General features: G+C 34.1%; 1 protein-coding gene and 1 long non-coding RNA gene across 3 annotated transcripts in view; one reads left to right on the top strand and one right to left on the bottom strand.

Moving 5' to 3' along the window:
• Positions 1-6,235, bottom strand: part of LOC120351306 — a 198,948-nt gene extending 192,713 nt beyond the window's left edge. The window contains exon 1 of the long non-coding RNA XR_005571304.1: positions 5,726-6,235. This is a non-coding gene — a long non-coding RNA (uncharacterized LOC120351306). The remainder of the gene's footprint in view (positions 1-5,725) is intronic.
• Positions 77-26,044, top strand: LOC120351305 (helicase sen1). Of its 2 annotated transcripts, none has more exons than XM_039428065.1 (7): positions 77-192; positions 1,598-1,725; positions 2,069-2,219; positions 4,050-4,303; positions 7,511-7,657; positions 23,178-23,379; positions 24,113-26,044. In XM_039428065.1, exons 1-7 carry the CDS (start codon positions 79-81, stop codon positions 24,254-24,256), a joined length of 1,140 nt encoding a protein of 379 aa, XP_039283999.1. In that variant the 5' UTR covers positions 77-78; the 3' UTR covers positions 24,257-26,044. The 2 variants fall into 2 exon arrangements, with proteins under 2 accessions (XP_039283999.1, XP_039284000.1); XM_039428066.1 differs by lacking the exon at positions 24,113-26,044 and adding an exon at positions 23,753-23,836.
• Positions 26,045-27,973: the final 1,929 nt, after the last annotated feature.

The following is a 27,973-nucleotide window of genomic DNA, read 5'->3' as shown; positions in this document are numbered from 1 at the left end:
TCCCCTGACTAATTTTTAGGTTTTTTAAAGGTTCTTTAATAGTCATGGAGAACATAAATTAATATTTTTCAGGTGAAAATGTTGGAAGGCCAGAGAAACTGCTATATGAATAATATTTACAAGAAAGGATCAGACTTCGTACAGAGAAAAATTGATGCTATTGATGAAGAGTTGCGAAAACTTAAATTGAATGTAAGTATTATTGGTTCAACTGGTATGAGTATTATTGGTGTATGTTTATAGTAATTCACCTCCAACTAGACCTTATCACTTCAATTTTGCATTTTACGTAATTTAGAGAAATTGCCAATTGCAGCATAAATAGCATTTTACTAATACAGATTACGATGCTTGGTAAACAAAAATATAATTTCAAATATCTCTTATTTGATATAAATTACCTACTATTCCTTAGTGAAAGTAAACTTATCTGAATTGTCTAGGTATCTATATTATGAAATCTTATCTCATAGGAAAGTAATGAGCCTAATTTCCGAAGTGAATGATTAAAGCCGCTAGACAGTTGTATAGAATTTCTCATTTTCCATACTCATTCATTCTTCCTTTTACATTCCAAAATATGCAAAAAATAAATATAATAATTGTACCATTTTAGACCATGGTAATTAATAGTTATGCATATTTATAATAATTGATTTAATTATTTCTAACTTTATGTCATTTTAATTTAAATCGTTGCCTTGATCTCTTTTCATCTATTCCTTACTCTCTGCTACTAATTTATCTCTTACTCTGACCTGATCTATTTTATACCGCTCCTTCATTTGTTTCTCTTAAACTTACCAATAAAGTAGTAATCTTATATGTTTTTCATTTATGTTAATGTTCCTTATTGTGATTTCGTTTATGGCTGGTCTAGTTCGGATAAATTCCTCTTGAGTAATAGAGTAGCCTTATGTGTGTAATTTTCATATCAGCTTTTCTTTTATTCATTGTTCTCTCCATTTTCTTTACTTTTTTGTGGGAAATCGTAAAAGCTTTGTTTTCAACTTAAGAGTATCTATCAAACGTGATATAATAAAATGTAAATTATTATATTACTAGTTTATTTCAGTTGGAAAATTTGTCTTTGAATGATACTGTAGTTATCATTTAAGAGCGTAATTCATTTTTCAGTAATAAAATTGTAGTTTATTAAATACCTTCATAACATGGATAAATATAGCACAAACACTAAATAATAACTATTGGAGTAGCTGTAAGAGCTCAAATCTCAAATGCGTTTTGCTGAACATTTTTCAAGTGTAATTTTATTCTATCAAATTCCTGTTATATATTCGGCGTCATTTTCAATTATATTTAGCTTTCAAAGTCTCAATGAATACAGTCTTTGTTTTAAAATTGAAATCTCAGATGAACGTATAAAATGCTTACTCAACGTCCACTTGTTCAATTTATCAAAATAATTTTATTAGAAAGATAATGATTAAATATTGTTTTTGTTTATTAATTAATTGATTTAATCAATAATAAAATATGTAGACCATATGAATACATAAATAAGAGTTATAAGGCATTGAAAATTTCCTTCACTCAGTAACAAAAATGTTTCAATGTTAAAATTTTAATTTTCTAGGAAAGACAGCAAGTTACCAGACACCAACAAAGATATCTGGAAACTTCAATAATTAGAAAGGCGCAGATAATCGCAACGACACTCTCATCATGCAACAACGACCAAATCGTCAATGCTCTCACAGACAAGTCAGTAAAATAGTTGTTGAAAAGTACCAAATCATCAAAATTTATTTCTTTTCAAATCAGTTTTTCAAAGAATTTTTCCATTAAACTTGTAAAATAATAGAATAAATCACAGATTTTGAAGGTGACAAACCTATAATCACTAGCATCAAAGAAACTGATTGATTTGACAAAAAAAAACATTTTGTTATATTAGTTCGTATGATAGAACACCTTGTTGAATTAATTTGATTTGTTAACGTATATTCATATCAACACTCTTGTCTGAATAGTTGTCAATTAGATCTAAAAGATTACAATGTTATGATTTAATAATAATTGATAAGGCATTCCTTATTGTTTGTAGTGGGAGAGAGCATCCATCGATAACATGCTGCATCATTGATGAGGCCGCTCAGTGTAATGAGACTGAGCTTCTGCTGCCATTGACACTTGATGTCAGCAAAATGATACTAGTGGGAGATCCTCTGCAGCTCACTGCAACCACATTCAGTCAGGTTGGTGTTTTGTCTGTCATTAGGTCTATTTGCAAAATTTTACAGGATGTCCGCACCATTGCCTAATTATTTATTGGCTATGAGTTAACCACCATAACAATATATTATTATTTAATCTCAATTATGAAACTTTATCATAAGGAAATCTTATTATCCTAGAAATAAAACCACCTTGGAGCGCTGAAGAATAAAGGTCCTCTACACTTTTGAGCTCGGAAGCACGGTTGAAAAGATAAAAAATCTGAAACTTGGATTGGGACTTGAAAAAATTCTAATTCCAAAAATAAAAAATTTTGAACTTGTGATATCATTCTATATAAATAAAAATCGAGCCTCAAATTTTGACATTCAATAACTTTTTTATATGTGCACCGAATTTGATGATATTTTTTTAGTTGTGTTCGCTATGTTCAGGACCAGGTTTATGGACTATCAAATTTATGATTAGACTTCAGGACTCTTTTCTACGATACTTCAAAGTTTACATGTAATCCTTATGGAAGAAGATTTGTTACCTGAACACACACAGAAATGAAAATTAGCTGTTATAATCATTGCGTCATACAACAGCCATCGGTAGATAGTAGACAAGAGTGTGTGCTGCCAATACCTACTATTACTTCAAGTAATAGTAGGTATTGGTGCTGCTCCATAACAATACCTACTATTACTTAGGTATAGTATTACTCAAGTAATAGTAGGTATTGTCCATAACCGCCCATGTATTTTATTCTAAACGCCCCGACTAAAATCAAAATGACTGTTCTGTGGGTAATCATTCAGCAGTGCCGCTTTAACGACATTGCTTTGTTTCGAATTAATTTATTTTTAGTAAATTATTCATTTTGCCGTTGGAAAATGTATATAGTAAAATTTCAATACCATGTAATGTTCGAGGAGAATAGAATCACTTTCCAAATAATAAGTTATGAAAAAATACCAACTGCAGCACAACTAATCAAGCACATAGGATGTCCATATTAAGATATAAAAATGTAAATACTGATTGTTGGATAATTTTCATAAAAAATATAGTGATGCATCAGATTAAGCTAAGGCTAAGCACACCTGAGGAGGCGCGGCTTTGTGATACAAAGTGTTGATCTTATGGAGATTGCCTTATCACACCGTTCCACGCCATGCCCGATTCAGTGTGTGTGAGTTCTTCCATTCAAACCAATAAGCAAGAAGCACCTGGATGCAAAATTCCGCATTGCGCCTCCTCAGGTGTGCATCCAGCTAAAGTTTGTCATGAGATGCATTATTTGTCATATGCAACTATTTGGCGGTATGAAGTTCGCCGGGCCAGCTAGTATGAAATAATTCCGCTTTGAAGCGCTGAGAAGAATGAGCACAATTTGAACCTGACCCAATAAAGTATTGAAAAGGTTAATTTTTAGAGAAAAATTCCGAATAAAGGGCCGCCATCTTGAAACTGGGATGAATTTAAAAATTTTGAATATATACCTACGTTTCTGCGCCTTGTTTCAAAGTACTTGTATACCAAATTTTATCCAAATTGATCCATAACTGCGACTGTAACTGCTGTACAAACAAACAGACAAACGCCGATTGACCTGAAACATAGAATTGGCTTTGCTCATTCGATTAGAATGGCAATATTGAATGTACACACTAAAAGAACAAATTGAGTTTCGTTTGTAACTGAGTGTGCAACTATTATTTCGAATCATCCATACTTGATTGTCCAACACTGCACATTGCTTTTCTCCAGTCGTGTGCGGACGAACGTATAAAGTTTGGATCAAAAATGTAGGTGCACTTCAAGTCATCAGGTAACTTTTTATTTATTGATGTTTTCTGTTGAAGGTGTCGAGAGATATGAAATATGGCAAATCGCTGTTCTCACGCATCTACAAAGTTTGGGAAAACAATGAAGGTGTAACATCTACTTCTCCCATCAACTTCTTGGATACGCAATATCGAATGCATCCATCCATTGCAAGTTGGCCTTCTCGCCATATTTACAAGGGACGGTTGAAAAATAACAATTTATTCCAGAAGAATTCTGAACTGAATTCGTATATGCTCATAAACCATAATTTTCAGCAGAGCAGAGAAAGGTAAGACAACATCCAGAACCACGCCGCTCTAATATGCAATATTAGAGAAGTCTCAATGCAGAGAAGTCTCATACTTATTAGATTAATCAAAATATTTACAGTTACTTCGAATTTTGCTTATATATATTTTATAAAAACCTTCGTTTATGGAGGGGATGGAGGATGGCTCCATTTTTTCAAAAACGTATTTATTTGTACTGGCAATTGTATCAAAGAGTAGAGAAACCAATACAATGCTAGAATGGATGAGACATATATTTTATGCCTAATATACGCTTCAAGGCAAGAAGAGTACGATAGCTACACCTACTTGCAGAATGTAGCCCAGTCAACGAAGTGTTATAGAGGGAAAAGTTTGGAAGATAATTTTTGACCCCGCAGCTCTGTTTAGGGTGGTGAGAAGGTAAACATATCAAAAGTCCCCACCCCTAACCCCTGTGCTAAGGGGGTGGGGGTGGTTCAAACGTACCGTTTTTTGGTTTCTCGCATGTAACTCGAAAATTACGCATTTTACAGACATGACTATTCTATAAGAAATTAAAGATTACATAATTTCCTACAATATTGATCCGACAACTTTTCCAATATCTCTTTCACTTTTTTTGAGATATCCTCTCTTAAAGATGTGACATTTTTGAAAAAACACATTTTCCTTCATTCTTTTGCTATTTTTGCTCTTATGACTTTTCGAATATCGATGGGAAAAATCCATGCTGATCATGAGCTTATAGATCATTAAAATTTCTTCAATTTAATGCATAATTTCAACTTAGCAAAAATACGCATCTCTAGCCTGTCTATTAAAAGTGTGGAATTGCTAAGTTGACACTTGTTGCAGAGTTGAAAATTTCACCCCCACATTGAATCTGCTATAACAATAGAAGGAAAACATTGAGTAGTAAAATAATACATCAAACTAAAGAGGAAACAAAGCTCTACAAATCTACGGTGAGCATTCATTTTTACCATGCATTGTTGGAGAGTTCTAGGCCCTGAAACATCAAAAAATTGGATTGAAAGCTGTTATTTCAACAATTTTACACTTTTAAGAGCGTATCTCTCAAAAACTATTGGAGATATCACAAATCACCGCAGAACAAATATTGTAGAGAATTTATCAAGCTTCATTTCTGAATAGTTAGTCATGTCGGTTGAACGCAATTTTCTCAAGATATGAGCGTGTAAGCAAAACATTGAAAAATGCAACTTTTAAACAACCCTCATCCCTTTAGCACGAGGGGTCTATTGCACAAATTGAAATATTATGGTGTAAATGGGAAAGAATACTCATGGTTCCAGTCATATTTATCGGGGAGGTTCCATAGAGTGTCAATATCTGTTGGTAATGAAACATGCAGCTTTTCTTAGTTACCTATGTCTCAGGGAGTACCGCAGGGTTCAATATTGGGTCCCCTCTTATACCTGGTCTATGTTAATGACATCGAGAGTCACGTCAATTTCAAACTCTCTCTTTTTGCGGACGACACTACAGCTTTAATCACCAGTAGGAACAGTGAATGTTTGATAAGAGAGGCTGAGAGGTGTCTTGCTGAATTAGATTCGTGGTTTGATCAGAATAGTCTTAGTTTGAACTGCAAAAAAACTAAAGTAATTCCCTTCAGTAGAGACTATAAAAGTTTTGGAATAAACTTGAATACGCAAAGTAGAGTTGAAACTTCTGATTCCACGACATTCTTGGGTCTGATAATGGAGAGTGATTCGAAGTGGAAGCTTCATATTTCTCATGTCACTGGTAAATTGAATAGAGCCTTGTTTGCATTAAGAGTAATGGCTAGAGTAGGGAGTGAAAAAACTGTTCTTTTTGTATATCATGCTTATTTTCTGTCAGTTATGAGATATGGAGTTATTTTTTGGGGAAAAAGTATAGAGAATAATGGAATATTCATACTGCAGAAGAAAGCCATTAGGATAATTTATAAGATTAATACAATGCGCTCTTGCAGACCTTATTTTAAAGAAAAGAGATTGCTGACGGCTCCTGCTATTTATATATTAGATTTAGCAATCTTCGTTTTTAAAAATAGACGAATGTATGAGGAGAACCAGGTGAGTCATCCCCATAATACTCGATTTAGAGGTTTTGTTTACCCACATCACAGACTAAGCCTGCTGGAGAGTGGCCCGTTTTATATGGGAATGAAAATATTTAATTCAATCCCATCTCACATAAGAGAAATTGATAGCTTGAAGGAGTTCAAAAAAACACTCAGGGAATTCCTTATCGTATTGTGTCCGTACAGGTTAGCAGACTTCCTTGTTGAATAGTGTTTGATTGATGTATGTTATGTGGGATCTGTAGTGTTGAAATAGGAGGGATGGTAGATATTAGATTAAACTTTGACGTGTCATATACTGCGGGATCGTTGCTCCCTTAATGCAGTTCAGTAATTGTGACGAACAAGTAAAGTAAAAGTAAAGTAAAGGGTAGGGAAGGGGACTTTTTATATGTTCACCCCTTAACTGGTCCCAACAAATCTGTGAAGTCAAAAAATGTGTTCAAAACATGCTCTCCAAATTCCTTTGTCAATCGGTCTATTTTTGCATAACTGAAGATCTCACACTCTGAAGCTGCTGCAACAGTCGTGGGGATGTGCGTAAACTTGTAAAATTGTACATCAAATTGAAGAGAATTTAATGCTCTATAAGCTCATGATCAGCATGGATTTTTCCCGTCGATATCCGAAAAGTTATAAGAGCAATAATAGCAAAAGAATGACGGAAAATGTGTTTTTTCAAAAATGTCACATCTTTTAGAGCGGATATCTCGAAAAATGAAAGATATATAGGAAAAGTTGTCAGATCAATATTGTAGGAAATTATGTAAGCTTTAATTTCTTATAGAAGAGTCATCTCTGTAAAATGCGTAATTTTCGAGCTATATGCGAGAAACCAAAAAATTGTACCTTTAAACCCACCCCCTGTGCTAAGGGGGTGGGGGTGGGGATTTTTGATATGTTTACCTCCTCACTACCCTAAACAGAACTGCGGGGTCAAAAATTGTTTTCCAAACTTTTCCCTCTATACTTTTTTTTTTGAGCATTCATTGCCTGGACTCATAATGAAATGCAGAGGAAAAATTATTAGTAAAATCCTTATAAAATTCAGTGTTTTTATATAAAACTTCATTTTAGTTGACACCAACTGTCGGATCAAAATAACTGAATGACTATCGTTTTCTTGTCACAGGGAAACAAATTACTGGGAAGCCCAATTGGTTGTTAGCTTAGCTTTTTCAATTCTGAAGAAACCATCATCAGAAGAAAACATGCGTATTGGAATCATAACACCCTATGCAAACCAACGGATAATGATGCAATCTGAAATCCATAAAAGGTAAATGAAAAAACGTTTTATTGTCTTTCTGTGTTACGTTTTATTATTAGTTGGTGATTTGTGTGTCAATATTGTAAAAATTTAAATGCATGACATTAAAATAATGATTTTAATTGATTATTTAGGCTGTTCAAACCTTAGATTGCAACATTGCTCTTTTGAAGTACTGTACTGCCAAATTTCACAGATAGCCAATTGAACCGGTTAAGTCAGCCCGTGTCATTTGCATCACTCATCACTCTCACATATATTAAAAACTATTAATAATGCAGATATCGGGAAAATTCTTTCATATTTACATTCAAAAGCAAAAGTTCATAAGCCTTTCAATTTTCATACCGATAGGAAAACTTAAAAGTTTTTCAAGAAAGTAGATTTTTTTATTGTTAAGTTATTGCACGGTGCTATACTGATTTGCTTCTCTTTTCTCTTGGCTTTTGGCACTGCTGGAGTTTTCATAGGTTCTTTTAAAATTTAATTTCAGATTAATTTAAAATCAGAGGCTTAGAAACTTGAGTACAATATTAGTTTTACCAAGACTGATGCTTTCTGCATAATTCTCATATGCCAGTTTTCCAACTGCAGTTGTTCAATTGCTTGTCTCCATTCTTTTGTGACCAGTCTATTGGCAGGCATCTATAGGGATTATTACCACCTTCCTCAATTTAAGTTCAACTGACAGGGGTTGGTATTTTCGGCAATGGTACTCACAAGACTCTCATCAAGGGGCACTGCCACATCAATTATCTAAGCCTCTAATCTTTCTGTCAAACAAGACTATGTCTGGCCTGTTACCCTTCACTGCTATGTCAGTTGTCATACAACAATCCCAAAGGAGCCTTCCTTTTTCATCATTCAATACCATTTCTGGCTTACACTTATAATAGGGCACCTCAGTTGCTATCAACTCATACCTTTCCGCCAATGCCTGATGAACCACTTTGGCCACATTGTTGTGCCGCTGCAAATACTCTGTACCAGCTAGTACAGAACAGCCACCACAGATATGCTGTATTGATGCCATGGCCTTCCTGTAAAGACGACAGCTACTATCCAATGTGAGCCCCATGTCGTATCTTTTGTAAGCTCTAGTGCTGATTACCTGGTCTTGAATGGCAAACATAAAATCTTTAGTCTCACCAAATATGCCAGCTGTCTGGAACCATTCAATTGATTCCTTTCTGTCATCACAATCAGAATTTAGTAATGCAGCAAATCTTCCATGCAGCTCTTTCTGCTTCCACGCTTCCAGGCTCTCTTCTACTGAGCTGGCTGTTAGCTGTTGGACTCCATCTGCCAGCTGCAATGGGCTCTACTCCTTGTCAACCAGACAAATGGCATTTAGCAGACCACTGTTTGTATTCTGGAAGTACAGTAGAACTCCAATTATCCGAATTAATGGGGACCGGGACCCATTCGGATAATCAAATATTCGGATAATCGGAGTTTAAAAAAAAATTGCCATAGGAGAGAAAAAATGAAAGAAACATGATATTTTCACATGTTTTAAAAATATAAATATAATGTACAACTTTAGAAATAAAAATCATTGTTTTTCAAACATCTCCGTTAATGTAAGCTGTTTTGCGGTCTTCATCCGTTTTCGGGCAGTCAGGGCACGCATTCGCTTGACGGTGAGCAGTTGCAAGTGGTCACACTCGGGCTGACGCTCCATCCACTTCAAAGCAGTTGCAAGTGGTCACACTCGGGCTGACGCTCCATCCACTTCAAAGCAGTTTCGAGGCCGGCAAATGCTTCACTAGCTGATGGTCCAGCGTCTACTTCAACATCAGCAGAAAGTTCTTCTTCCACTTCCACTTCAACATCTTCTCTCACACTTTCAACAATTTCATGTTCATTGAGAATTTGAAAACCAGGGTCAAGCCATCCACTCTCCTACATCTTCAGCACTTACTTCTGTACAACCAGGAATTTTTACAATCATTTTTCTTATTTCCTCTAGTGGCAACGCATCTTCATCATCTTCATCCTCTCCATTTTCTTGTTTCTCATTTTCTTCAGATTCTTTCTACTTTCCTTGCCCTACTACCATAGGTAAGGAAAGTACTGCCCGTCAGGAATAGCATGAGCTCTGAGTTCAAGATGCGCAGTAGCCCGAGAGAGAATTTTAGTGGTGGGGGAAGCATTTGACTCAGTCACAACTTGACCTCCGTACGGTGCACATCGCTCCGGTTTGCATAGGCCCAATAGCATAAGCAGTAGGAAAGGCGACAGTGAGCCTTTCCATCTCAACAACAAGCTCCAGCCACCTCCCCTCTTAGTTTCGAGCGGCCTCCCTACTCTCACTCCATTATCTCTCCTCTCGCGCATCTCACAGTTCATGCTATTCTTGCCTACCAGTATTGCTTTCCAAAAAAAAATAAGGTACCCCAATTTCAAGTTTTCTATACGTTTCAAGGTCCCCTGAGTCCAAAAAAGTGGTTTTTGGGTATTGGTCTGTATGTGTGTGTGTGTGTGTGTGTGTGTGTGTATGAGTGTATGTGCGTCTGTGTTCACGATATCTCATCTCCCAATTAACGGGATGACTTGAAATTTGGAACTTAAGGTCCTTATACCATGAGGACCCGACAATAAATTCAATAAAATTAAATTCAAGATGGCGGAAAAAATGGCGGATAATTACTAAAAAACCATGTTTTTCACGTTTTTCTCGAAAATGGCTCTAACGATTTTCTTCAAATTTATACCATGGATAGCTAGCTATTCATAAGCTCTATCAACTGACATGAATCTTATTTCTTAGAAAATTGCAGGAGCTCCGTAATATTCTTGAGAAAAATGACAGTTACTAAAAAACCATGTTTTTCACGATTTTCTCAAAAACAGCTCTAACGATTTTTTCAAATCCATACCCTGTATAGTTATTTATTAGCTCTATCAACTGACATGAGTCTTTTTCCTGGGGTACTAATGGGGGGTCCACCCAATCCTTGAGAAATGGACTTTGTAACCTCCTTCTCGTGCATGAGGTAGGTAGGTACACGGTTTTTACTTTTTCTTCTTCCATATACCGTGGGTAGGTAGAGCAGTTTATAAAAAGAACACAGTCATAGTCAAGATATCTCATTTATAGAACAGCTGTTTAGACGAATTTAAAAAAAAATCATCGAATTTCACAATTGAGGCGGTAGGTGCAATAAGGGCTGTAACTCAAAACTATCATTCTGAGATATGAAGATCCAAAGTTTTTACACATAAATCTTGTAACATTCGGTTAACATTGTTGAAATATGAATGGTTCAATTCTTTTGAAAATATGTTCTCTAAAGTAAATTAATAAAAACAAATTTTATTTCACGATACTTCATTTTCAATTTAATATAATATGGAAGTATGTTCAAAGCCCTTATTGGGGAGAATACTCTCTATGACATTCTATACAATAAGGGCTTATAAATCTGTTCTCCCCAATAAGGTCTTGGGTTATTTTAATGTGTAATTTCGTATAGGTAATAAATATTACAATACTGTTTAATATATTTAATTATTTATTTATTCCTATTTAATATAATCTTGTCAATTGGGCTGAAAACTATATGTCATCATGAAAAATAAAATTTCAAAAGTGTTCATAGTTCAATGAAATCTTGAAACCAGATGCCAAATTAATATTAGTTGAAATGATGCCCCAAATATAAGTGTTATCCTATTTGAAAATAATATGTAAATGTCTTATGAAGAAACATCCATGGCCAACGGTTCATCATTTTCTTCATTTTCTGAATCAGTGGAGAAGTTGTGTACTTGTCCATCAGGTTCTTGGTTAGTTTCCCTTCTCGCAAAAAATTCTTCATAAAACGGTTCTCTTGTTTCAAATAAGGATTGAGGTCTTTGACATCTTTGATTTTTTCCTATTTTAAGTGGAACTGCTGGTGCAATAGACAAAGAAAGTTCTTCAGGGAGCTGCTTCAAATATTTGAAAGGTTCATAAACTTGAAAGTATGATTTAGACACAGCAAGTGTACCACAAGGTTTGTATTCGATAATACAATACTGCTGTGCTGAATTGCAACGCTTTTAAAACGTACTATTTAAGTTATAGTGAATAAAACCACAAAAGTAAGGAAAATTAGATGTTCTCTGAAAGAAGGGCTTAAACATGGGTTTGCTATAATAGTGATACCAACCTCAAGAAAAAATATATTTGAATGAAATCTTCACATTTATATAGAAGAAATGATGGAGAATCCATTTCCGAGTTCTCCCCAATAAGGGCTTATAGGCCTATAGGCCATTTATTGCACCTACCGCCTCAACTTACATAAAGGAAAAAGTACTCTGAAAACAATTGTATATACACATATACAGTAGTCTGATCGTAGTTGCAAATATGTTGCCGTCAATCGTCATTATGTTATTCCCCTAAATTATTATCGTTGATAATGAGGCTTATAGTTCAATGAGCAAGGAAAGTTGTGTGAGTGTACTACACCAGATTTTTTTTTGTTCTTCTCAGACGGTAGGCCTTTCAGTTTATTCCACGCACGTCTCAGCGTCACTGCCGTAACCTTTAAACCTATTTTGCTATGATTTGCCAAAACCAATTCTTCATCTTCAGCACCTTCGATCAGCAGTTTTCTCAGCAGTTGCCTTCTGTAATGGCGCTTCATTGTTTCAGTAACAGACTGGTTCATGGGTTGCAGCAAACTTGTAACATTGAGAGGCAAAAACGTCGTTTTTAAACTGCCCATTCTCTCATTCCAACAGTTCTGCTGTAGGGTGAGTGAAGGACAATAGTGAGCGAACGCGCAAACACTGGCTTCGCGGGGGAAAATAATAGCGAACTTGGACTTTTTTTGAACAAATTTTTTTCTGAAAGTGATTCGGATAATCGGCGATTCGGATAATTGGAGTTGTAATGTACTCCCGCAGTCTGTCCTCCTGTTGGCGACACAGTCTCCAGACTCAAAAGACCCTTCCACCATTACCTTTAGGCAAGTAGAGCCTCTGGATTGAGCTACGGGGGTGATGGAGTCTATTCTTTGTCAAAGTTGTTCTCACCTTTCTGTCAAACTCCTGCAGAGCTGTATCTGTCCACTTGACAATGCCAAATGTATACATGGCCACAGGGATTGCCCAGTAATAGCAGATATTTTATTCCTAGAGCTATGCTCTGTTCTGACAGAATCAGCTCTGCATAAGAGCTGAGCAAGACCCAAATACTTGTATTCATCTGGCCTGCCCAAACTCTGAATATGCAGTTCCTCAGTCATCTGTATGGCTCCCCCCATCACCCTCTCCTCATATTTGGCCTCTTTCCACATGCAACACTACACTTTTCCAATCCGAATTCCATTCCATTATTATTATCCCTCATTGAATTCCAAATTTTGGATTTTGAAATTGCAAATGCCTTCAGTATCATTTTTTTCGTTATCCACTCTCCACTGTGCAATATTCAAATCATGATTTTTGTGCATCAAATACAGTATTTGTATTATGTTAGTTGAAAAATAATACCACAGTTGTTGGCCTACCCTTTTAAAAACTAAAATGACAATTCTTTTATTTTAAATTAAAAAGTTTTCAAAATGGTACTATGGTATTATCAACTGCATTACTTTTCAAAATAACAAATCATTATTTTTTATATTGAAAAGGTTTTAAAGGTTACTATGGTACTATTTTTCAACTAACGAATTAAGTTAAGTAGCCCTGAAGAAATAAGTTTTTTGTAATTGTTTATTTAAAACGCCGAAATACTCGCACTGATTGAGTCGCGATCCTCGTTTGTTGGTGTAATCGTAACACAAACGTCACATTTCCAATGTGATTTGTTTCTAGTGGCGCGCTTAGACGATATATCAGATAAACACGATACATGGTAGTATTTGCTGCAATCACAACATACAAAACCCTCTTTCGCCTCTTTCACACATCGCGCACACGTCGGACATAGCGTCAAACAAATCTTACTCACTTATTCATTAATTAGAAGTTGTTCACGAGTTTTACTTCGCGAAATACTTATATCTTCAACAAAATAACTTGCTAACTTGTAGGTTAATCACTGTCACTACAGGTCAAACTGCGGAGCTGTGCACGAAATTCTAATCTAATCTACAACCGTCCGTTCTCATCGATAGCTGAGACAGAACAGATTCTATTCTATTATATTGACAGGCAGATGTTACCCGTACTCCCCAAGATTCTTCTAAAAGCATAGATAGATTAAATTTAGTTTTATTGTTCTATGCTGAAATTGGAAGTATCAACAACTTCTGTTGGAAATATTGTAATAATTTACAATAGAAATACTATTTGATTGGGCTCTTATCTTACGTGAACTTTTTATCGCGTATTGAAAAAAATCGTTTTAATTGTAAAAATTTAAATTCATTAATAAAAACGAAAATAGTCCTATCCTCTGTAAATTATGAATATTTATGCAAAAGTTGATCAATTCAATAATTCAGACGTGATGATGCGTCAAACATGTACTTCATGTCCCGTACATGTATAAACCAATGCCTTCCTTTATATATAGCTGGTTTAGATAATGGATCTAAAAGACTGGTTCTAATAAATTATTGATTGAATTTAAGTATTATTCAATTGGCTAATTTTTAAATCAATCATGCAATCATTGATTAATCAGTTGTTACGAGCTATGAGAGCTCTATCATCTAATAATCTAGTGATCTTTTAATAGAAAATATTTTTTAATAAAACTCTCACACTGGGTTTGAGCAGTTCAGCATATATGAGAACATATATAGAAGCATATATAGAAGAATGTCTAGTTCCTGTGAGATAAATGTGTGGGACAAAGAGGTAATTTCGATAGAATCGAATGTCAACACAAATACGGCAACACTGCATTCCAATTCACATAAGAAATAGTATTTCCAAATAGTAAGACCCAATGCTTCTAACTAAGGTTTGCATGGACTATAGAAAGTTCTTATTAGCATTATCTCGTAGAATTGGAATAAGTTTATATTTTCTAAAAAAAAACAATGTACTGAAAAAATTGAGGAGTATTTTTACTACAGAATATTCATATCCAATAATTGTTGAATACTTTTAGAAAATCTGCTACATAATCATGTGCTCTAAATTCTACTCTGTGGTTGTTATTTGGGTGTGCTTTTCCTTTAATTAAACATAGTTGAGAACAATTGGATGATGAATCATCAACCCTTGAGGAGTCACGCAAGTAAAGATTACTTAGGGGTAGAGTAGACCAGGTGCAGTAATATAAATAAATAAATTTATCAGCCAAAAAACAGGATGTCACAATTTGACATATAGGCCAGTCAATATAACAGTAAATACACTTAGTCAATACAAATACTGTCAATAAAAAACAATACAAAGTCACATTTACAATAAAAACATGTACGGTATATTAATCCTATTCATATAACAGTAATATTAATAAATTCTAAATATTGAAATCTTCTACATTCATTTTTATGCCGATAAACTCTTCAACTGAGTAAAAGAGGATTTTCAAGAGAAATATTTCTAAAATCTGTTTGAACCTCCTGTGATTAAGTTGTGACAGAGTACAGAGTACAGTTGTGACATATGTGACAGAGTACGATCAAGTTTGATATTTTATTGCAAATATAATGGTTTTAACAATAGTGCATGAATAGATCAGCAGACGTGATATGTACTATAAATTGAAATACATATGTAAAAATTTTCTCCATCTTCAAAAAGCATAATTTTGATTGTTTCACCTTTATTGGAAATAATACATTTTTAAATAAAAACACACATATGTTGTCAAATTCTAAACAGTTTTATTTGGCACAGGACCATGGTTTCGTGACCACACAGGTCTCATTTTCAAGCTGACTGTAGATGTATGTTTTTATTTAATTATTGAACGGGTCTACAATATTGACAGTGACTCAGTCGAATTTTATGCAAATAAATTTGCTAACATAATTCAACAACTGCTCAATTGTTGAGGAAAGGAAATGGTGTGAAATATGTACAAGTACAACATTGGGTCGCGCTGGGTGTATTCGACCAGGACTTGTCAAGAAGCGTGTTTAACAACAATAGTCCAGTCACTATATACATTGGTGCATGCAATTTATATTGTAGTTCTCATTTTTTTAAATACTATTTGGGTACATAAGAGAAGTCCAGAACCAATTTCTTCATGCAAAATTTCCTTGTGCTAGATACAGGATGGCCCAAAAACCTCGTATTTTCGGCTCATTTTCCAATTTTCAGCTATTTCTGCCAAATCTCGTGATCGGACCGAAAAATTTGTTCTCGCCTTTTTTCAGATTATAAAATTCTGAATAAAATGGAATCATTCGGAACTCTCATTCTCCAATGAATACTAAGTTATGATTTTTCAAAAATGAGTGAAATTTGAAGAAAAAATCAATTTTGATGAATTTTAGTTTTTGATCAACAATATCTTCAGATTGTTACCATTTAGTTGTATAATTCAAAATCCCTCTGGGCGTATTTTTATGCTCTACAATCTGAGATCAGGTAGATTTCCAGGTACAGCTGACAACAATGCTCCTTGTATTGTGAAAAACACCTAATTTTCAGCTTCAACCATCATCATCAACTATATTGTCCTCAAATTTATATTTCGCACAATGACATAATTTCATGAGATTATGTTCTATGAGAATCACCCGTTAGATGAACTTCATTCCAGCATTTCCCAGTGGAGAGGCGCGCTTAAGGACACCTCAAGGATCAAAATTTTAAACAATTATAACTTTTGACAAAATGCTCAGATTTCATCGTATCACACTTCATTCTTCTCGGCTCGTCAAGGCAGTCCAAAATCATGCATCATAAGTCAAATTCGATTGAAAAATGGGAAACTTATTGTTGAGTGTAATTTTAGGGGACATAAGACATGCAGCTTTGAATATAGAAATTGGCCTTTTTTTGTATATTGGAATATGGGCTTAAGCACACTCAACAATAAATTGTGATGAATGTGACTTATGATGCATGAATTTGGACCGCCTTGACGAGACGAGAAGAATAAAGTGTAGTACGATGAAATCTGAGCACTGTGTCAAAAGTTATAAGTGTTTGAAATTTTGATCCTTGAGGTGTCCTTAAGCGCGCCTCTTCACTAGGAAATACTGAAATGAAGTGCATCTAACAGGTGATCATAGAACATAATATCATCAACTTATGTTATCATTGTGCGAAATATCAATGTGAAAACTATGTAGTTGGAGATGATGGTTGAAGCTGAAAATTAGGTGTTTTTCACAATACAAGGAGCATTGATGTCGAGTGTACCTGGAAATCTATATGAGATAGAGCGCTCTACCTGATCTCAGATTGTAGAGCACAAAAATATCCCCAAGAGGGATTTTGAATTATACATCAAAATGGTAACAATTGGAAGACATTGTTGATCAAAAACTAAAATTCATCAAAATTGATTTTCCTCTTCAAATTTCACTCATTTTTGAAAAATCATAACTTAGTATTCATTGGAGAATGAGAGTTCCGAATGATTCCATTTTATTCAGAATTTTATAATCTGAAAAAAGGCGAGAACAAATTTTTCTGTCCGATCACGAGATTTGGCAGAAATAGCTGAAAATTGGAAAATGAGCCGAAAATACTAGGTTTTTGGGCCATCCTGTATCTAGCACAAGGAAATTTTGCATGAAGAAATTGGTTCTGGACTTCTCTTATGTACCCAAAAAATATTTTTAAAAATGAGAACTACAATATAAAATTGCATGCACCAATATATATAGTGACTGGACTATATGTTCATAATCTTACTTTTTCAAACCTTAGACCAGTTATAGAATAGACACGCCCCATTGTGTATATTCATACTGAAAGTCGATGAAGCCAACATCTACTGCCATATCGCTCCATCGTGACGTCAGCTTCGGATAGAAAACTTTTCTGTAGAGTTTGTTTACATCGTTTTCCATAGCAGATTGTGTCTATTTCAGTGGGAGCGCAGCGGGAGTTTACCATTTTTATAAATAATAATTTACTTTCATCTGAAATAGACACAATCTAGAAGTTTTCTATGCGATGATGACGTCACGATAGGGCGATAAGGCACTAGATTAGATGTTGGCTTCAGAGGCTAGACTTCCCAGCTTGTCTATTCTATAACTGGTCTAAGTTTCAAACTAACTTCAAGTTACACAAATTATCCGCTTGGATCGCTACTGCAGTTAGCTAATAGCAGATGGTTTTAGATGGGGCGTTCACAATCCAGAGTTATCAAAATAGCAAAGTTAGTAGACAGAAGGTTGGTCACTCATCTATAGTATTTTCGTTGAAATGCAATTGGAGTGGGGGAACTGCAGCCGTGACGTAGGCTGTAATACAGAGTAGGCAGAATATCGCATTCTTGAAAATCATATGGTGTCGTATAGTCAAATTATATAACACAAACATTTTCTGACATGCAAGCTTTCTGTTTCTGCTTTACAATAATTATTAAAACATTTGAATAATACAATCATTTTGCCATATAAAAGCAAAAACCCCACCTCCTAACCTTCCCTTTCAAACCCTTTAAGGTTTCTTCATCTTCTAGGTCGTGTTTATATTTTGTAGTTTGGCTATACATCAGCTTGTGAATTTCGGGGATGAGATATTTTGATTCTCGTAGAACATGTGCTCGATACCAGCATGTGTTCAGTGCATTTACAATGAATGAAATTGATCGGATTTATCGGGATCGGTTTATCGGTTTATTGCGATGCATTGGTTTATCAAGATTTTTTAAGGGTTAATCTGAAATTATAATAGTATAACATTGTCTACTAACGCTTTTCCAGCTTATTAACTTTTTCGTGTCACGTTTTTAGATTCATGAAAAACTTTCAACTTCATTTTATTCATAAAAGTTGAATGAACTTGAAATATTTAACAACATCATTAGAATCGGTGATTCATTCGCTATAAGTATGGAGAATTTTAAAGTTCTAGGTCAATCTTGAGGAGATTATACGATGATATATTTGAATAAACTGTATGCTCAGTGTGGTTACTCTAGAACATTTTTACTACACGTGACGTCACGCTGGCGTTCCCCCCACCACTTTGAATCATACACCTGTGAGTGATCAACCTTTTGTCTACTAACGTTGATCAAATAGCACTTTAGCTGGCTAAAACAACATTGTGAATACCCCTATTATGTACTATTCTACATTAACAGCATCTAGTTACTATTTTGGACTTTCTGAAGTGAACATGTTTTCTAAAAAAAGATAAATGAACTAAAATAAGTTTTTCTTGCTGAAGTTTTCTTCTTGTGAGATCAGCTGAATGATCCCACACATGCACTCGTTCACTCATTTCCATTACGGTATCGACAGACGACAAAATTTCCAGCTGCTTTTCCAAGGACGTATTTATCGTTTCAATATCCTTCAGCAAGTTATCCCAGAGTTGAGACCCAGTGCAATCGAATTTTCATATCATAAACCTACTTTGTTCCAAATTTCGTGAGAATCGTTTGAGCCGTTTTCGAGATCCGGTCACATCTATACTTACTCACTCACTCACTGATCACGATTTCTGGAAAACTACTTAAGGGATTGCAACAAAACTTGGAATATAGCTTCCTTATACGTTCTAGGTGCTCACTAAGAAATCTGCTGGTGATATTTCAACTCTAAGGGTTTTAAGTTCGTCTTTTAGCATGTATAATTATTATTCTTCTCCCAATCTCTTAATATTATAATTGAAATGTCCATTATCATATGCTACTATAGAACTATAATTTAGAGAGAGTACCTCTTCGAAACAGTTGTTAACTGGCAACTAAATTAATAATTTTGTCAGGTTGGCATTAAGTTGAGATGACTTCATTAGGTTGGCACCAAGCTGAAGAACTAATTGAAATGCATTTATCGAGAACAAATTGATTGGGCACTGCTGCTTCAATCAGAACTATACCTTGGAGTATAGATAATTTTTATTTATCATAAAATAAACTTTTATGACTGGACTTACTTCTATCAATTGATCCTATTCTATCAAGAAGACTAATTTTGTTTGTATATCCGACATATCGCGAAAAATGCTTAAACAATTTCGATAAAATTTAAATTATTCAGTATGATATATGGAGGGTATTTTTAAAAGTATCCGTTGTGGAATCTGTTTCCACAGAATGAGGAAATTCGGCCAAAATTTAACTTGGGCGAAAGAAAGGGTTTATTTATTAGAACGGCCAAATAGCTGTTGTTGCTTTTCCTAATGTAAAAATATCTTCCATAGAAGTAAGGCGCTTTTCCCATGAATCAATTATTCCCAAACATTGATTGTTTTACCAAAGAAAATAGAAGGTAGCTTTCGTTATAAATATTGGAGAATATGTATAACAGTTCGTTGACTGTCAGTATCCCTCATTAATAGCATCAATGCTCCCCATTCAAGCAATGCTTACACATTGATGTGAATCTTACTATAATTTAGTTACTTTAGATCAGATGAAGATTTAATAATGTTGATGATCGCTAATGTTTCAATTTCAATCATGTTTGACATTTTTGCTAATGATGCCAGTTGTTATTATTAAGTGAAATAAGCTCTCATTGAATAAAATCATAATCATTGAAGTCAATTATACTAAAAAAACAATTTCTGTTTGAATATGTGTGTTTGTGGATATGTATGTATGTCACGGATTTCGAAAACGGCTCTAACGATTTTGATTAAATCAGGAATATTGTGGGTTTGCGACAAAAAACATTATTTTGGAACAGGTCTCAACTCTGGAAAAATTCGCTGAAGTTCTTTGAGAAAGGATTATTGGTCCCTCAAGTAGCAGTTGATCAGAAAAAAGTTTTCCATAGTCTGTTGAAAACGTGAGAGAGTGTGAGCAAATGAAAAAGATTACAATAGCTGTAGTTGAGTTAACAAATTTGGCGACCTTAATTTAAAACATTGCAGTATTCATGGAACATCTGGAAGAATAGGTTCAGAAAGTGGCCGGATTATAGCTAAAGAAATGTAAAATCGATCTCTCCAAACATATGGAAGTTGATTGTAATTTTCATTGTGAGGTGATAAAAATGTGACTAATTTCTTCAGCTTCTGTTGTATTGGTTCCTCTGCTTTATTTTTGTACGCAGCCATGGCCTTGAGAGAGTCAGTTGCACTGTCTGTTAATTCATAATCCAGACTAAATACCACGAGAACCAATGAGAGAAGCCTTCTATTGAAAAAAAACCCTGCTCTGATTAATTCTCATGAAATTTAATCCTGATTGAAATTGAACTGGCTTTTGTGCTTCGAACTGGGCCTGATATTTTCATGTTTCAATATCAGTTAAAAACTAAATAGAAAAAACATAATATTCCATCAGCTGCTCCTAATTCCTTTCATGATGTCATTACATGACACAAGACAAACCCAAAGTTAATCATCATTTTACAGTTTTAAGTGATTAGTGAGAGTTATTTTGTTATTCAATTTGGTCTGTATACAATGTAAATTAGAACTTTTCTGTTTTAAAATGTTTGGATTGAAAATTGGACCTGAATTCAAGCGTATGGAGCACAACCTACTTTTTGGACTATTTATAGTTTATAAAACAAAATTCGGGGAAGAAACAGTTTTGGGCTGTGCCTGTTAGTCCTTCCCCAATCATTTGAAAGAATTGTGTTCTGTTTATCAATAAATAAATAACGAGCGAAGCTCGGTGCCCCGATATTATTTTAGATAGAAATTAAATTGACTTATATGTCAATTTACATCCAAATTTTCATCCCTAAGCTTTTGGTTTCAAGATGAGATCACAGAAAGAAATCATATAATGGTAGTCAATAATAAGTGATTAAATAAACTCTATTCAGATTTATTTCACATTAAAATCATCCCACTTTAATATTTATGATAGTAAAGTTTAGGACATGAGAAATCAGCCACAATAAATGTTATACTCACTATTATGAATGGATTTCCATGGTAGAGTGGAACTCACACTTTTGGATGAGTGAAACGAAAAGTAAGCGACAGGCTATGCCAAAAATTCCAGACTAAGCAAGAGAAGATCCATGATATAAAAATTCGATTGCACTAGGTCTCATTTCTGGGAAAACTTGCTGAAGGACATGAAAAGGATAATAATTATTCATCCTTGGAAAAACAGATGATAATTTCACTTCTGTCGATAACAGAAGATGCGAATGCCTGTGTGGGAGAGAGAGAGAGTGAGAGAATTATGTCCAGCTGAATCTATAAATTTTAATCGACTTGATCAAAATAATCTGATTTGTTGACATGACAGGGTATATCATTTTAAATTAGAGTACATCATGATTTTCAAAGTTAATCATCATTTTACAGTTTTAAGTGATTAGTGAGTGTTATTTTGTTATTCAATTTGGTCTGTATACAATGTAAATTAGAACTTTTCTGTTTTAAAATGTTTGGATTGAAAATTGGACCTGAATTCAAGCGTATGGAGCACAACCTACTTTTTGGACTATTTATAGTATATGAAACAAAATTCGGGGAAGAAACAGTTTTGGGCTGTGCCTGTTAGTCCTTCCCCAATCATTTGAAAGAATTGTGTTCTGTTTATCAATAAATAAATAACGAGCTAAGCTCGGTGCCCCGATATTATTCTAGATAGAAATTAAATTGAGTTATATGTCAATTTACATTCAAATTTTCATCCCTAAGCTTTTGGTTTCAAGATGAGATCAAAGAAAGAAATCATATAATGGTAGTCGATAATCAAAGTGATTAAATAAACTCTATTCAGATTTATGCAATTTCACATTAAAATCATCCCACTTTAATATTTATGATAGTAAAATTTAGGACAGGAGAAATCAGCCACAATAAATGTTATACTCACTATTATGAATGGACTTCCATGGTAGAGTGGAACTCACACTTTTGGATGAGTGAAACGAAAAGTAAGCGACAGGCTATGCCAAAAATTCAAGACTAAGCAAGAGAAGATCCATGGATACCAAAGTCATCAAATTCTGAATCAACTTAATTTGGAATTTAATCTTCAATTGCATCAAGCAAAAACAAAAATAACATGATCACTGCTAATTTGATAACTGTCAACGGGAAATATTAATTGCCAATGAATAAAGTCAAGGTCGACTCTTAAGCCCCGCCCAATATTCTACAAAATTCGCTGCAATTAGATTACTATTCTACAGAACAGTTCAAACACATCAATTAATTATTCGAATGATTTGACTCAATAATTTTCATGCCAAGTTGTGGCCTAATCTCAAAAACTATTATAATCATTTTGGTAGAATTTAGATTATAAATGTTTCACAAAAACAATCTTATCTTTTAATTCCCGTAGCGAAGCACAAGTGCCCTGCTAGTAAAGATATATAAACATATAAGCATCTAAACATATAAACAGAAATTGCTCGTTTAATAGTATAGGATATTCTGATTTATCGGCTTCGATCAACACATACATACAACAAGCGTGATTTGCGGTACTGACCCAAGAGTTGATTTTATGAGGACAACATTTGAGTAGAAATAACAATTTTATCTTTACCAAATTTTTCAGATCCGATAATGAAGGCGATTATGGAAGTCGGCTCGAAGTGAATTCGATTGATGGATTCCAAGGCCAGGAGCGCGACGTCATCATTGTCTCGATGGTTCGGTCGGAAGGCATTGGTTTCATGAACGAAATTGAGCGAATAAATGTGATGCTTACACGCGCTGAAAAGTGCCTATTAGTTTGTGCAAATTTCAATGCATTTTTGGTAAGTTATTCTTATCATGATAGTTCAAAACAATTATTTTAGAACTTATTTTCAACTCCATATAATATGTCAACATAAATATTAAATTAATCAAACCTATTTTGAATATTAGTAGGTTCAGAGTTTTATTTTTTCATTTGTCTGGTCTTTTTTGCTCTTTGTCATTATTTACTGATGGCAATAACTTGGCAAACTGAAGATAATGAACGTCTGCAGAAAGTCACTTGAAATTTTATAGATATTTTAAACAGTGAAAACTCCCATTGTATTTTTTAAATCAACCCCTATTTAAAATTTCACATTTATTTTTGCTTAAAAACCTTTGCGATTTGCATTCGGTTTTTTCTTATTTTCTTGTGATTCGATTTTACAGAGCAATCATATCTGGAAGGACGTTGCATTCGATTTTTTCTTATTTTCTTGCATGGTTATTTTCTTGTGATTCGATTTTACAGAGAAATCATATCTGGAAGGACCTTGCATTCGGTTTTTGTTATTTTCTTGTGATTCGATTTTACAGAGCAATCATATCTGGAAGGACGTTGCATTCGGTTTTTTCTTATTTTCTTGCATGGTTATTTTCTTGTGCTTCGATTTTACAGAGCAATCATATCTGGAAGGACCTTGCATTCGGTTTTTGTTATTTTCTTGTGATTCGATTTTACAGAGCAATCATATCTGGAAGGACCTTGCATTCGGTTTTTTCTTATTTTCTTGTGATTCGATTTTACAGAGCAATCATATCTGGAAGGACCTCTATGAAGATGGAAGTCGGAGAAAGAGAGTCTTCTCGATTAATGACTACGATGACAAGAAGTTTGATGAATTGCTGGATACTATTTACGCGAAGCGAAGAAGAGTTAGGAGGAATGAATGAGAACAACTGGCAAACTTGCATTTGAAGATAACAAGTGCTGCAGCACTATGGCAAATGCCACTCCTCAATCTTCAGTCTCCGCAACAGTTCAATCTCGTGGGTGCAGGTATTACTTTATCTATAGTCCTCACTTAAAAACTTTTGATCAGCTAAAAGATGTAATGGATTTGGAATAATCCGACTCAAAATACAGTTACCAATATTTCATCAATCTTTTTTGAAAATACCTGCACCAAGTTCCAAACTTCGAAATATCTCTAATTTTCTGTAATGGAATTTCAAAGATTCCAATTCAAAATAGTCAAATGAATTCGGGAAAGCATTTATTGGAATTTACTGATGCACTTATATAACAGCAATTATTAAATAACAGCATTATTTATTCATCGACGTTATACATCATGATAGATCGGTAGATAAATATAATGTCATTCGCCCAAAACTGATTGAATGACAAATTCAAATTGAACTATAAAGATGTTATGTTCCATCTCATTGATAATTTTTGTGATGAAAAAACTTTCCTTTTGAATCTTAAAAATGTTGACTGATAACTCATTCAATATGGAAAAGTATTGATGTTTGACTGTATCAATGGACTTATTTATCATGGAAAATTTCCATATCTTTATCATTTGTTTCTAGTCTCTACTTATGTTTAATATTATTTGAATAGCTGTAAATATTATTGAAAGAAATTACAAATATTACTACGCGCCTGTAATATGTGGCAAACTATTTCCTCATTGTATTATAAACTTTCCAATTGTAAATGTATTGTTGTAAAGACACGTCATTTAGTTACTGTATTATTAGTTCTAGATTGCTTTCATTAGCAACCGTGTTATTTCTAACCTATTTTATACGTTAGTTACACAATAGAGATCAGCTTTAATTACTTTGCATATCTTTTCAAATTGAGAAATATTAAATAAAAAAACAACAATTAGAATGTTGGGCATTGATTGGGCAAGTCTTTATTAATTCACTAAGAAAAAATTATTAATCATTGAGAGAAATTATTTTAATTTTTCAAAAGCATGACTCAATTTTACACAAACACACTGTTTCATAATTATTACTAAATCAGTATCTTTGAATCAAAGTTCAAAGTATAGATTGATATTAATTTGCTTTTCATTTGAAAAACATTTTGGCAGAAATTTAGGAAATTTGTTTTGAGCTATGAAAACAAATAAATTTATTAAGTAGTTTTTACAGTCACCTTATTTTGATTCGACGCTATTCACATTGACAGTGGCATTTCACAAGAACTTAAATTGTTTGACTCTGATTAATAGACTAGCTTTATGAAGATGATGATTTTTTAAATCCAAAACTGCTTTAAATACTTGTTACTTTTGTTGTTTTGTAATGTATTTTGGTGAATAGTTCATTGCTTCAGGGCTTCCATTCAAACTAGCTCTAGCTTCAAACTATAGCAAATCTTTAGTATTAATCATGAGTTCAAATTTGAAATTGCCATTATCATTATTATAGTCAAGTGGCAAGTTATACATTATAAAGTTGAGTTTGAACGATAAAATAGCACAATGCTATTGCAAAAGTATAAAGTGTATCCATTGAAATTGATTGACTGGAATTGAGTGGAAGTATAATTATTATAAGAATTACCGGTGAATGCGTACCGTAAATACAATATACCACTATACTAGAACTGTAGATATTGTAGATAACTTTGAATGAACTGAAGTCTCGCAGAAATTTTAAAAGAATGTACTATTTTGTTTAATATTGTATGTATTAAAAAAGTTAACAAAGAGCTCATTCACTGTATTTTTATTTTATTGATAACCTTATCAACCTACAAAATGAATAGTCTATTAAACTTGTAATATAGGAAAAATCAAACAAAAGATACAACTCACAGGATTGGGCAATGAAGTATTTAGGATCTGGCAATAGCTGTAGCATACTCATTTTTTAATGAAACTCGAAATTATCCCCAGTATGTATCTTGGATGTTGCAGTTTTGATAATTTGAGAGGGAAAAAATTGAAACACAATTAAGTTATTATGTACGGAAAACAACATTTGAAAAATGGCGTCCGTTATTGACCAAACACTCGTTAGGTGTTTCTCACAACGTTAAGTTGTGAGAAGTTGACAGAGTGCCGTGCAAGAGATAACCTCGCCTCATCTGCCATGAAGGAAACGTTGGTGGAGAAAAATTGAGGCTTTCTGTTTCTAATTGCTGTTTTTGTATCAATGAAAAATTGACTGTTGTGGCATATTAGTCGAAACTTCATTTCTGGCCCATACTTTTTTTGAGAAAACGTAATTGTCAATTATTCATATCGTTATCTAACAATACTGCGTGACTTTTTAGCCACAATTTTGAAGATGGCATATCAATCATATATGATTAAAAAATGCCATATGTCGAGGGAAACAGTCCTTCACATTTCTTTATGCAGAACTTTCCCTACTACCCTTTCGTTTACTCGGTCAGTGGGTACTTTTCCGAGAGAAACTATGACATTTCTAAGGCAGAACTTCCCTGGACGCCTGGGAATTTCGTTGTGAGATGTGGAGTAGCATCCTCGTTCACCGGACCTGTCACCATTATTTTTTGGGGCTATCTCAAAGCTCGTGTATAACCACGTACATTTAAAGCACAGATTGAAACAACAACACAAGAAATTTGAGTAATAGCACGTGCAACGCTTCCAAGGACAACGTCTAGATATGCGAGTGTATGGATAAAAACAGACGCCATTCAATAAATGTTATTAACCGTACATAATTACTTTGGCAATTACTTCTCGTTAAATGAGAATAAGATTTCAACAACTGCTTATTGCAGTCCAGTCAATGATAATGCAAGCTCATCAACTTTTGGATTACCTGTTGTCTCAAGGAAATTGATGGCCAAAAAACTCTTCTCCCGGCTCTCATAAGATTCTAGTATTTATTATTAAAAAAGGTTTGAGTCATCTAATTTCTTCAGTACTGACATCAATAATTATCAGAAGCAGTATTCTCTTCTTAAGGACCCTACACACCTACGGATTCGCCTCGCGGATTTGGCCTGTCTTGGCTCGGCTCGGGAGAAATCCGTGAGTGTGTAGGTGATTTTATTGCGAGCCGAGCCAGGCCAAATCCGTCCAGAGCTACTGGCGCGGCTCGCGGCTCGGCTCGGGCGAAATCCGTGAGTGTGTAGGCTCTCCCGGCCGGGCGCGTGTAGTTACCAAAAATCAAGATAACAAAATTTTGATTTCAGATTCGGATTTAGCGCCCTCGAATTAGTAAAATAGTTCGCGTAAACTCTAAAATAGTCGAAAATAAAAACTCTGTGAGCACTTTAATGTTATTAATGAAGAATTCTATTTCTATGAAGAATTTGGTTGAACCTATACCAAGAAAGTACTAGTACTGTACAATAATAATACCAGTGTTTCCCCAAAATTGTTATTAGCTGTAGAATAAACATATTTCTATTTTTTATTCAATAAAAATGAATTTATGTTTATATTATTTTTGTCCACTTCTGTGAGATATTATTGAGGAAGCTGAAATTGAATCACAATCTTTTTGTCTCTATTTTTACAGGATAATATTGAGTATGACAACGTTTTTCAATCAATGAATTTGTCATAGTATTTTAAATACTATCTTACATAAGATGTTAAGAGTTCTATACCGTACTTATTGGGAGCTGGTTGAGGCTTTGCAGTATTAAGTTTAGTATAAACG

Source organism: Nilaparvata lugens, chromosome 5 (genome assembly GCF_014356525.2).
Source record: "Nilaparvata lugens isolate BPH chromosome 5, ASM1435652v1, whole genome shotgun sequence".
In the NCBI taxonomy this organism is placed as follows: Eukaryota; Metazoa; Arthropoda; class Insecta; order Hemiptera; family Delphacidae; genus Nilaparvata; species Nilaparvata lugens.
The sequence above is the reverse complement of the archived record's forward strand: the minus strand, read 5'-3'. Positions and strand labels throughout refer to the sequence as shown.